Source organism: Triturus cristatus, chromosome 11, assembly GCF_964204655.1.
Source record: "Triturus cristatus chromosome 11, aTriCri1.1, whole genome shotgun sequence".
NCBI lineage: Eukaryota > Metazoa > Chordata > Amphibia > Caudata > Salamandridae > Triturus > Triturus cristatus.
The window spans coordinates 1,156,051,680-1,156,064,766 of NC_140594.1; the positions used below are offsets into that span (position 1 = coordinate 1,156,051,680).

Sequence of the window (13,087 nt, forward strand, 5' to 3'; positions counted from 1 at the left end):
GTGGCGGTCCCCGAAGCTGCGGGGGCCCCCGCAAATAAATAAATGATTGCCCCCGGGACCTGGCCCACCTGGGGGCTTTTTGAAAACGAAGCGCGGAATCCCGCGCTTCGTTTTTTTTTTTTTATTTTCACGGCAGGATTCGCGACCCCAACGCGAATTCTGCGGTTTTATTTTTGAAAATATTTTGGCCCTGGGGCTCTTTGTGGGACCCCCTGAGCAGGCCTAGGGGGTCAGGGTGTTTCTACCCTGCCCACTTTTCTTGTTTTTCATCTTTTTTCCACTGTTTTCTTGTGACTCGGTTCTACCGTGTCACAAGATGGCTGTCAACACTTCCTGATTTGGAGTGTTCGCAGCGAATGAGAATGAAGCTCGTGGTCGGGAAGGTTCACGAAACCACCGCGTCCCTAGACATCGAAACCTTTTCTTTTTCTAATTTCTCAGGAACTACTGAACGGATTTACACCATTTAACAAACGGGGATCTTTCTGAACCAGCAGTTCAGGCTGTAGCTTTGTCTAAAGTTTCCTATGGAAAATAACTAGGGGAAAACGTGTTTTGGGACCCCCCTTTTTTCACAGCCCCCGCTTGACGAATCACCCCGAAACTCAAGACAGGAGCTGACTGGAGCGGCCCACTAGTTTTGAAAATTTTGTGAAGATTCGTCAACCGGCGCCAAAGTTATTGGGAAAAGAAAAAAAGCTTTTCCTATGAAAACTAGCTATCCTAACTATAACTACCTACTGGCGACCGCCAGTAGTTAAAAAAAAAAATATATATATATATATATACATACATATATACATACACACATACATACATACACACATGATATTTAATTTATATGTTTCATTTGCTGAGTAGGGCTGTCACAACCCTACTCATCAAAACGACCAGTCAATCGGTGACTGATGTGACATATAGTGACATAAGATGTGGCAGTGGTGAACTGACAAACACTACATGGATACATACATAACAAAACAATAAAAAAATCTGTCCAAATCTAAAGTTCAAAAGTAACAAGCAATGTCAGCTATTCATGTTTACGGTGACTAGGGACATGAGTAGGTTGTACGCCGACGTTTCGACCCTGGTGTCTGTATTACTGAGAGGGCATCACGTAGGGTGGTCTTCATGACGAAATGAACCACGCAGTGACAGCCAAGTTGTTCCAAAATAGAAATAATTAACTCCTCCAATCCTGAATGGAGGCAATAGTAGGAAATATATCAGGTCATCACAGATGCATCATCATAATGATTGGCATATAAATCCATAAACTGCGTCGGGAAGGGCCTCACTGGGACACCGATCACTAAAACTCATAGGTGGGGGCAGAGACGATTTAGTCAGTCTCATAAAATAGCGGTACCCAAGAATCCAACCCTTGGCAACAGTATTACAAGTGGGCAGCTCTAGCGGTGGTTGGCACCCTCCTGAGGAACAAGCACTAGCGTGAACAACAGTGCTGATTTATTGAGCCAATCAATCAATCAAGGGTTTATAAAGCGCACTACTCACCCGTGAGGGTCTCAAGGCGCTGGGGGGGGCAGCTCCGGATCAGTCGTAGCTACATATCAGTTAAAGAGCCAGGTCTTTAGGTCCTTCCTGAAGGTTTGCAGGGTTGGGGAGTGTCTGATGTTCACTGGTAGCTCGTTACAGGTCTTGGCTGCGATGTAGGAGAATGCTCTCCCGCCTGTTTTGCTTCTGCGGATGCGGGGGACCTCTGCCAGGGCGAGGTCCAACAGAGCGGAGGTTCCTCTTGGGTATGTGGAAGGATACTCTCTCGTTGAGGTATTTGGGTCCGATGTTGTTGAGGGCTTTGTAGGGGTGGGTGAGGAGCTTGAAGGTGACCCTCTTCTCGACGGGGAGCCAGTGAAAGTCTTGCAGGTTTTGGGTCATGTGTTTGTGACGTGGAGTCTCAAGTACCAGTCTGGCAGCGGCGTTCTGGATGGTCTGGAGTCTGCGTAGTAGAGTTCTGCTGATTCCGGCATATAGGGTGTTGCCGTAGTCCAGTCTGCTGGTTATGAGCGCGTGGGTGACGGTTTTTCTGCAGTCGGGGGGGGGGGGGGGGGGGGTCCATTTGAAGGTTTTGCAGAGGATGTACAGGCAGTTGAAGCTGGTGGAAGTGACGGTGTTGATCTGGCAGTTCATGGAGAGGGAAGAGTCGAGGATGATGCTGAGGATTCGAGCATGGTCCGTGGAAGTGGGTGGATTCCCAAGGGCGAACGGCCACCAGGTGTTGTCCCAAGCGGAGGTGCAGGGTCCGAGGATGAGGACCTCGGTCTTCTCGGAGTTGACCTTCAAGCAGCTGTCTTTCATCCAGTCTGCCACGGTCTTCATTCCTTCCTGGAAGCAGAGTCTGGTGTCTTCGGGATTCTTCGCGAGTGAGAGAATGATCTGGGTGTCATCTGCGTAGGATACGATGCTGAGCCCATGCTGTCTCACGATGGCGGCGAGGGGGGCCATGAAAATGTTGAAGAGCGTGGGGCTGAGCGATGATCCCCGAGGTACTCCGCGGTTGATGTCGGGGGGTTTGGAGATGAAGGGAGGGAGTCTGATCCTCTGTGTTCTGCCGGCGAGAAAGGATCGGATCCAGTTGAGGGCAGCTCCTTGTATCCCCGCGTCGTGAAGTCTGGCTGCGAGAGTGTGGTGAGACACGATGTCGAAGGCTGCGAAGAGGTCTAGAAGGATGAGGGCCGCGGTGAGACCCTGGTCGAGTAGCATGCGGATGTAGTCCGTGGCGGCGAGGAGGGCGGTCTCGGTGCTGTGGTTTCTGCTGAATCCAGACTGGGAGGTGTCTAGGATGGAGTACTCTTTGATGAAGGTGATCAGCTGGGCGTTCACAAGTCTCTCGGTAACTTTGGCCGTGAAAGGGAGGAGAGAGATGGGCCGGTAGTTTTTCAAGTCAGTTGGGTCGGCCGTGGGTTTCTTGAGGAGGGGTTTAACCTCCATCCGCTTCCAGTCATCAGGGAAGGTGCCGGACATGAGGCGTTGATGGTCAGACCAAGTTCGGGTGCGATGGCGGCAGCGGCCGCCCTGTGGAATATGTGCGGTGGGCAGGGGTCCGTTGGGGCTCCTGAGTGGGTTTTCTTCATGGTAGCGATGATGTGTTAGACGGTGGCGGGATTCAAGGTCATGATGGTTGGCTTGTTGGTGGCGTAGGGGGGGTGGAGGTGGTGTCCTACGTCTGTTCGTTGAAATTATCGTAGAGGGCCTGGATCTTCAGATGGAAGTATGAGCTGAGCTTGTCGCAGAGTTCCTGGGGAGGTGTGATGTCCGTGGCTTCGCTGGGGGGGTTTTGTGAACTGCTGTATGACGTTGGAACAGTTCCTTGGCATTGGTCGCGTTGGTCTGGACTTTGTCTTTTATGAAGGTCTGTTTGGTTTCTCTTATGCACTGGTGGTATTCCTTCAGGGCGTTCCCGTGGTTGTTCCGTGCTTCTGTGGTTTTCTGGTTTCACCAGGTTTTCTCTAGGCGTCTGGCTTCATATAGTTCTGTGGTGAACCAGGCGGCCTTCAGAGGGCGTTGTTTCGCGGGGTGGCGGAGGGGTGCGAGTTTGTCGGCGCAGCGGGAGATCCAGCAGTGAAGTTCTGTGGCTGCGGAGTTGGTGTCGGTTGTGGCTCGGGGGGCGGGGGGGTGGTTTGGAGGGTGAGCAGTCTAAATATCGAAATTTTAATTTCGACCTACTATAATATCGAGTCTAGAATATCGTAGGGACAGAATATCGATGGACAGAATATCGACCCTAAGGTAAGTAATATCGATTTTTTTTATATCGATGTTAGTAATATCGATGTTACTAATATCCATGTCACTAATATCGATATTTATAATATTGCTATGTATTTTATTATGTATTAAATATGTATGTGTTAATTATTTTTTGTTAAGTGTTCTACTGGATTTAAATATATGTATATAATTATTATATGTTAATAATGGTTTTTTTTAAGTTAATTTTGTTTTTTAGTACCGTAGCGGGTTGTGGGTTTATAGGGGAATAGGGTGGGAAGTAATTTAATGATATTAATTTAATTATAAATTTTTGGTAATTATAAATTAATTTTAAATAATTTTTGCGTTTAAATTCTGTAGCGGGTTGTGGGTTTATAGGGGATTAGGGTGGGAAGTAATTTAATAATATGAAATATAATTATAAATTTGTAGTAATTATAAATGTATTTTACATTATTTTTGCGTTTAAATTCTGTAGCGGGTTGTGGGTTTATAGGGGAATAGGGTGGGAAGTAATTTAATTGTAATTAAGTAATATTTATATTTATTTATTGGTATTGATAATTATATTATTGTTAATTAAGTATTATTGGTAATTAATGTTTATTAATTGGTAATTAGTTTTTATTATTTGATTAATTGATAATTATGTTAACTGTATTATTTTATTATTTGAGTTTTTCGTGTGTTTATAGGGGAATAGTGTTGGAAGTAATTGAAATCTAATTAAGTAATTATTAAATTTGTTGTTGGGTATTGATAATTAATTGGAGATTAATTATTAATTGGTAAATAATTTAAATAATAATATTTTGGTTATGAAAAATAATTTATTGTTGATTAATAATCAATTGGTAATAAAATATGTTAAAATATTATTTATTGATATTTCTAATTAATATATTAATAAACAATTATTATTTGGTAATTAATGTATAATAATTAATAATTTGGGTATAAAAAATATGTAATTGTTTAATATGTTTAAATTTGTAATTAATGTTTGATAATTAATTTTTGGTCTAAAAAATTTAATTGTTCAATATTTTTAATTTGGTAATTAATATTCATTAATTATTTATTGGCATTTATTAATAATTTATTGCTAATTGATTATTTATTGGTAGTTATGTTTTTAGTAAATATCTATTGGTATTTGTAAGTAATTTTGAGTTATTTAATAACTAAATTATTAATTTTTTTAAAGAATTATTTTATTTATAAGTATGTTATTTTTAATTTCTAAGCTATCCAACACTTTCCCTACTGTTGCACTCTCTGGAGTTAGAATAGTAATTTTCACCTCTACGCAATCCAACACTTTCCCTACTGTTGCACTCTCTGGAGTTGGAATAGTAATTTTTACCCCTACGCAATCCAACAATTTCCCTACTGTTGCACTCTCTGGAGTTGGAATAGTAATTTTTACCCCTACGCTATCCAACACTTTCCCTACTGTTGCACTCTCTGGAGTTGGAATAGTAATTTTTAACCCTACGCTATCCAACACTTTCCCTACTGTTGCACTCTCTGGAGTTGGAATAGTAATTTGTACCCATACGCTATCCAACACTTTCCCTACTGTTGCCCTCTCTGGAGTTGGAATAGTAATTGTTACCCCTACGCTAGCCAACACTTTCCCTACTGTTGCAATTTCTGGAGTTGGAATAGTAATTTTTACCCCTACGCTATCCAACACTTTCCCTACTGTTGTACTCTCTGGAGTTGGAGTACTAATTTTTCCCCTACGCTATCCAACACTTTCCCTACTGTTGCACTCTCTGGAGTTGGAATAGTAATTTTTACCCCTACGCTATCCAACACTTTTTCTACTGTTGCATTCTCTGGAGTTGGAATAGTAATTTTTACCCCTACGCTATCCAACACTTTCCCTACTGTTGCACTCTCTGGAGTTGGAATAGTAATTTTTACCCCTACGCTATCCAACACTTTCCCTACTGTTGCACTCTCTGGAGTTGGAATAGTAATTTGTACCCCTACGCTATCCAACACTTTCCCTACTGTTGCACTCTCTGGAGTTGGAATAGTAATTTTTACCCCTACGCTATCCAACACTTTCCCTACTGTTGCACTGTGTGGAGTGGGAATCTTAATTTTTACCCCTACGCTATCCAACACTTTTCCCTACTGTTGCACTCTCTGGAATTGGAGTATTAATTTTTAACCCTACGCTATCCAACACTTTCCCAACTGTTGCACTCTCTGGAGTTGGAATAGTAATTTTTACCCCTACGCTATCCAACACTTTCCCTACTGTTGCACTCTCTGGAGTTGGAATAGTAATTTTTACCCCTACGCTATCCAACACTTTCCCTACTGTTGCACTCTCTGGATTTGGAATAGTTATTTTTACCCCTACGCTATCCAACACTTTCCTTACTGTTGCACTCCCTGGAGTCGGAATAGTAATTTATACCTCTACGTTATCCAACACTTTCCCTACTTTTACACTATCTGGAGTGGATATAGTAATTTTTAGCCCTCCGCTATCCAAAATTTTCCTTTATGTTGTTTTTTTGGGAGCTGGAGTATTAGTTTTATTGTCTCTACTATTTAATTTTTTTTTTATTATTTTAGGTAATGTAGTATATAATTAAATTTAACAATATTTAAATTAAATGTAAATTTTTTAATTTGTTATACATAATTATTTAATTTTTATTTATGTTATTGTTTTATGTGTGTAATGTGTTTGCAATTTTTAATAATTTTAAATAATTTATAATTTATTAAAATAATTATAAAAACATTCTTAAGTATATATATTATATATTATATGTATATGTTTAATTGATTTTTTATTAAATTATATTGATTAATTATTAATTTTTAACATTATGAAATATAAATAAAATAAACATAATTAAATATAAGTATTATTATGTTCATTTTACATATTTTATGTAACCAAAAAAAAACCGATATTTTTAAAAACGATATTTTTGACATCTATATTTTATTTTCGATATTTTTGTACTTACCATGTTGTAGATAGGATGTCGATATTCTTGACATCGATATTTGTGTTGCGATATTTGTGTAGGTCGATTTTCTGACCTTCGAAATTCTGTCAGAGATCCGGTTTGGAGGAGGGTGGTGATGAGGAGTTCCTCTCTGACCTTGCTCCAGCTCCATCGAGGCGGTCGCAGGGCAGGCTTGGGTGCGATGGTGGTGTTGAAAGTGAAGTGGACGCAGTGGTGGTACGTCCAGAGGGGCTGGGTGGTGTTGCTGAGACGGATGCTTGTTCGTCTCGCGAAGATTGGGTCGAGGGTGTGTCCAGCTCGGTCGGTGGGCGTATTGACCAGCTGCTTCAGTCCGAGGTTGTCGAGGAGAGTGATGGAGTCGGGGTCGTTGCCGAGGTGGAAGTTCAGGTCCCCGAGTAGGATGTAGTCCGTGGAGGTGATTGCGTGGGGTGCGGCGAGCTCGGCGATGGTGGTTGCGGCCTGGGTGCGAGGTCCCGGAGGTCTGTAGATGAGGGTGCCTCGTAGCGTGGTCCTGGGGCTGGTCTGGATCTGAAAGTTGAGGTGTTCTGTGTTGGAGTGGGGGTCGCTTGTGCTGGATGTGGAGAGTCGGAGGGGGGTCTTGTGTGTGATGGTGAATCCTCCTCCTGGGCGGTGGGGGCGGTCCTTTCCTTGATCTTGAAGCCGTCGGGGATGGCCGTGGCGATGTCGGGCCGGAGGTGGCGTTGGTCCAGGTTTCCATGAAGAAGGCGACGTTGGGCAAGAGGGTGTCGATCAGGTCCCAGATCTCTACTGCATGTCGGTGCAGGGAGCGCACGTTGAGGAGGATACATGTCAGGAGACTGGTGGTGCGTGTGTCAGGTGGGCCTTCGGCGGTAGTGGGGGTGTTGTCGATTGTGAAGGATCTGCGGCAGGTTCTGCAAGAGAACGGTCAATGGGTGGTGTTCGGCGAGGATCTTACGCAGTCGGTGTGTCTTCCGGGATTGAGTGCGTGGAGGCTGGTGAGGTCATAGCGGAGTGGCCTAGGACAGCCAGGGTTCCTGGCGCTGGTCGGGGAGCAGACATGCTTGCCTTAGGCGACCACGCAGCGGCTGCCATTAAGTAGGGGAGAGGGGCGGGGCTGCAGGTAGGGAGGCGGGAGCGGGGGCTGTGACGGTGGGAGGGGCCACGGGGCAGCAGCGGTGGGCAACAAAGGCACACAAAATGCTAAATGGAAAAACAGTAAAAAGCACAACACAGGAAATAAGGCAGAAATCAGTAATTAAAGAGACTGGAAAATGCGGAGGTGGTCACAAGGGCACAGCGAGAGAATACCGGTGCAGCAAGAGCAGGCGCTGCCGGCATGAACCCTGAAGGCAGGGAGGAGGGCTCAGGAGCAGCGCTTTCACACGGAGCTGCTGGGGAGAGTGCCGGCCTACAGGGGAGACTGAGGCCAACATAGTAAAGCAGCAGTTGTTACTGTTTGGATGCGCAAATGGTATGCCAATAAAGTCAGTGCATCAGGAGTTGCACTTGGATGGGATAAACCATACTGGCCTCAGAGCGCCTGCTAAACAGCTGAGACCAAGAGATGCCTCGGTGGTGTCTGAAGCAATGATACTCGTGGTAATTGTGGTTGTAATAATGTAGTGGTGATAGTAGTGCGAATGGTGGTGGTAATAGTGGATGCGATGGTGGTGGCAGTGAAGTTGATGGTGGTATTCGTAATGGTGCTGGTGGTGTTAATAGTAATGGTAATGATGTAAGAATGGTGTTGATAGTGGTATTGGTGGTGGTAAGTGGGATAGTGGCAGTGATGGTACTAATAGTAACGGTGCTGAGAAAGGTTGTGGTGGAATTAATGACAGTAGTGGAAATGGTGGTTGAAATAGTAGTGTTGATAGTAGTACTTATGGTGGCGGAGAGGATAGTGATGGCGGTAATCGTAAGGGTGCTTGTAAATGTTGTGGTGGAATTAATGATAGTGGTAATGGTGGTTGATATGGTGTTGATAGTAGTGGTAATGGTGGTGGTGGTGGTGGCAGTTGCGTTCATAGTGATGGTGGTAATCATAATGGTGCTGGTAAAGGTAGTGGTGGAATTAATTATGTTTGTGGTAATGGTGTTGATAGTAGTGCTTATGACGTGGTATTAGTGGTAATGGCGGTGGTAGTAGTGGAGGTGGTGGTAAAGGTGATGGTGGCAGTGGCAATCGTAATTGTGTTAGTAAAGGTTGTGGTGGTGTTATGATAGTAGTAGTAAATGTAAGACGGTGTTGATAGTAGTGCTTATGGTGGTGGTATTAGTGATGACAGTGGTGGTGGTAAGGGTGATGGTGGCGGTGACAATGATTGTGGTAAGCTTCAGGGTGTTTGTAAAGGTTGTGGTGGTGTTAATGAGGGTAGAGGTGGTTGAAATAATGGTGTGAATAGTAGTGCTAATGGTGGTAGTATTAGTGGTGGTAATAGTAGTTGTGGCAGTGGTAGTTATCTTGATAGTGCCAGTAAAGTTGGTGGTGCTATTGATGATAGTGGTAAATTCAGTGAAGTAACAAATGAATAAAATCCTCCCAGTGACAGGAAAGAGGGAGCTACAACTCCATTCCGAGATGCCGGAGAAAACTGGGTAAGAGAGCAGCTAGGAAGGGCGGAGCTCTGAAAAGAGAGTGGTCATGCCATTCGCTTGAGCCAGACCGAGCCACTGTGCGCTGCCAAAACTAAGCATGGCATCGAGAGGGGCAGAGAAGGAGGGAGTAGCAGTGGGGAGAGAGAAGAGAGAAGTGGTGGTAAGGGGAAGAGGAGTTGGAAGTGGGGGTGCAGGCAAAGAAGTGGATAGCAAATGGAAAGGAGTAGGCAGGAAAGGTCGGCCAGAAGAAGAAGTGTCTGACGATAGGCACACCTGGCTCAAAGTTTATGGAAAATTGACCCAATCTGCATTAGAGCGTCCATCAAAGAGTCAGGTTTGTCCAAAAACATTTAAGAAACTGAGCTGTTGCATTAGAAAAAACCACACAAAGGCTGCTTTTTGCATGTATTGCATAAAAGATGTTATACTTGATGACTGGCTGTAAAATAGTTCCTCATGCATTGTAATGGAAGCCTTAGATAGAAGGCAAACTGATCCAGCAAACAGCCAATACCATGAGCAGAAACAGTAATACACCCGAGGATGGGCCCACAATACCCCTGTAAGCATATGTTTGAGAATTACTTACAAATCATTTGCTAGACAGAAAATACTGTCCCTTGTCACGATTAAAAATATGGGGCATAGCACTTTTGAACACTGTTTTGTAGGCAAATTAAACACAGTATATTCTGCTACAGCTGAGACTGGTCCGGAACGCAGTCTGCGTTGCCACCTCGGTGCACCCCTAGGCCTGTCCACACTTATTGGGTAAGTGGAAGCATGTGGGAGTAGCAGACTAGATTTGTTTTATTTACAACAGTGCCATAAGACGCTCCGTTTCCCTATTTGTTGCTAAGAGGGGATGGGAGTAAAAGGGTTGGACAACAACCAAAACAACTTTAGGACTGTAGAAGGGGTATCCCTGGGGAATCAGTGGAGAGAGGGCTATGACTCAAAAGATTGAAATTTCGCCATACGGCAACACCCCTCTTACCGCTCGATTTCAAGGGACTGGAACCACAAAGGCACCACTACTATTGAGTCCTGAAATGGAAAACCCTTGTGCCCTTAAATGCTTGTGCTTAGAATAATAAGTGCTGAGCGGAAATAATATGCTGACTCATACCTACTTCCATGTACAACACATGCACACACTTGTGTCACGTACATCACCTAATGCATAAGTCACAGTCACGTGCCACATACGGCATCACATACAAACGAAACGCACGCTTTCAAACGCACAGGTGACCAAGATGTACATTACATGCGCAAGTCACAGTCGAACACAGCATAACACATACAAAATACTGCCACAAATGTCATCATAAACATGTCACACTGCCATGTAACCACACGTGCACGAGCCACCACCATGACAATATCACTTACACACATCACCGACGTGTGTCATCGCATACAAACCTCACCAACACGCACACAACGATTCGTAGTACCTGGGTTCTTAGGAGCTCTTCTTGAAGCTGATCTGCTTTTTCTCTTTCTGTCGCCTAAAAAACAGAATCATAGAAATAAATCAATGACTCATTCCGTTACACTACAGTTAGATGTTTTCAACCTATTGAGAAAATGTTATTTAAAAAAAAAAAAAATAGATTAACGGTATGCTTGTCTATGTGCCCGAGCAGACAGCATGCTCGGAATGAGCATGTCCTGTCAAACATAGGTTCAGGGGTTGCATTTCCTGTGACAACCACATGCTAAGGTACAGAATGTCCTAACAGCAACACACTCGGGGAAAGCGTGTCCGGTGAAAACATAGCCTACCCCCATTAATGGGACCAAGGTGGATGGGGACTGCAAGGGGGAAAAGAGTCAAAGAGAAGAGTCTGCAGTGTGGCACCCTTCAAACCTCCCTCTCATACAGAGCTTCTCACATCTTCTATTCTAACAATATATGGACAGTGCCTAGGCCTCCTTCAACCTCCCACACCTGCTGTAAGAAGGAATGCAACAATGCCCCCATACTGGCAAAATCTAACAATGTTCCCCCATAGGCAAAACACAATAATTTCCCCCTATAGGCAAAACTTAACAATGCTGACCTATAAGCAAAACATAACAATATTGAAACAATCCAATAATTTTCAGTGGGGAGCTTTAAACATTACAAATAATTTCTAAAACTATTTATTCATCTATTTTATTAAAAAAATAATTAAAATTGATAACGGGGAGGGGGCGCAGCCTAGATGGCCGAGCAGCCCGACGCTCTATCTCGGCTCCCAGTACAGCCAGACTCGTCATGTTTTATCTTGTCAGCGAGGGCTCCAGGCTATCTTGAGAGTGCTCGAGCCACCCTCTCCAGGAGGACTAGCGAGTGTGGAAGATGGCTGGCCGGATGCTGCAGAAAGGAAGACGGATAATTCCTTGGCCCACGATCACGCCTGCAGCCTAGTCCGGATGATGGTGGAGCCAAGAGCACCAAGACGGACACCTGTGCAGCAATGGACGGCGCTTTAGGAGACGCAGTCTTGTTTGCCTCGTGTGGGGGGCTCGATAGCGGGAGGAGGCTGCAGCAGGAGACGCTGGCGGTTGTAAGGGCCTGGTGCCAGATCAGGTGCCGCCGGGCTGAGGCCCATCTGAGAGAGAATGGTGGCACAGGAGGGTGACCAGCACACTTCCTGACCTGTTACTCAATGGGAAGTCCCTGAGATCACAGTATGGTATGAGCGCCCCCTCTCCCGCCCCAGTATTGACTGGTACCTCAGGTCCCTATGCAAGCCAGGGTGAGCGGAGGTCCATTGGAGCAGCGCTTCGCACAGATTGAGAGATGCCATCAGGCCTACTTGAGCTGTGCCCTCTTGCAGAGACTATGTGACTTTAAATAGCGAGTGGTCGCTTGCAAGGGCACCCCCTACCCATCAATGACTCATTGACACTGCTAGCAAATGAGACAGCCTATTCTGGGACCCTGAGGTGTGGGGGTTGTGGCTGGCAAGAGGGGTGGCCATTAGATGACCCATCATATGCCTCCAAATAAGAAGTGGGTTGAGGGTGCCTCCTCGCCTACTTGGTCAGATCCAGACCAGACCCTGGGGACACTAGCTGCTCAGTCATGCCTTTTAACCAAAGCAAAGCTGCTGTAGAGCCTCCGCACGCTGAAGACAGAACTGCAGAATGAACTGCTCTGAGATTTTGAAAGAGCCTAGCAGACATGCGATCTAAGCTTGAAGGGGCCAAAATCCAGGACCTGAGCATCGGTACAGACTCAGTGGGACAGAGAATTTTGGATGCTGAAGACAAACTAGAGGCTCTGGAAGTGGAACAGCTATCTACATATTCCCTCAGCTCCAGTTTGGATTAACAACTAGAGGGGGTTATGGACAAGTCGGTAGACCTCGGGAACTGCTCCCAGAAGGAAAACGTAAGAATTTGTGGACTGAGTGAGGAGGTCTCAGAAGCCAACTTCAACGCATTCATCAGTGCCATGCTCTCTAATGTGCTGGGGAAGGCTCATCAGGAGGTGCACTTGGATGGGATACACCATACTGGCCTCAGGGCACCTGCTAAACAGCAGAGACCAAGAGACACCTCGGTTAAGTAGCACCAATACTCTAAAAGAGAAGCAGTTTTGAGAAAGGGGAATGAGCTTGGTATCCTTTCAAGAACAAACATGTTCCACCCATCATGATGTTGCCCAGACAGCCTTCAGCACAGATCTGAATTTAAAGTAATCACACAAGAGAGAAGATGGCATCCAGGTCAGGTGGACATATCTATTGGCCTCTCGTTTGAAC

The 13,087-nt window shown here is 44.9% G+C and overlaps 1 protein-coding gene across 6 annotated transcripts in view; it reads right to left on the reverse strand.

The window, feature by feature from the left end:
- The window catches only part of OPA1 (OPA1 mitochondrial dynamin like GTPase), a 428,917-nt gene that overhangs the window by 334,958 nt on the left and 80,872 nt on the right, over positions 1–13,087 (reverse strand). For all 6 annotated transcript variants that reach the window (XR_014970881.1, XR_014970880.1, XM_085635800.1 and 3 more), the window contains one exon: positions 10,784–10,837. Coding sequence is in view for 4 of the 6 variants with exons in the window: in XM_085635800.1 (XP_085491926.1) it covers positions 10,784–10,837 (54 nt within the window). In the remaining 2 variants the exon portion in view is untranslated. The remainder of the gene's footprint in view (positions 1–10,783; positions 10,838–13,087) is intronic.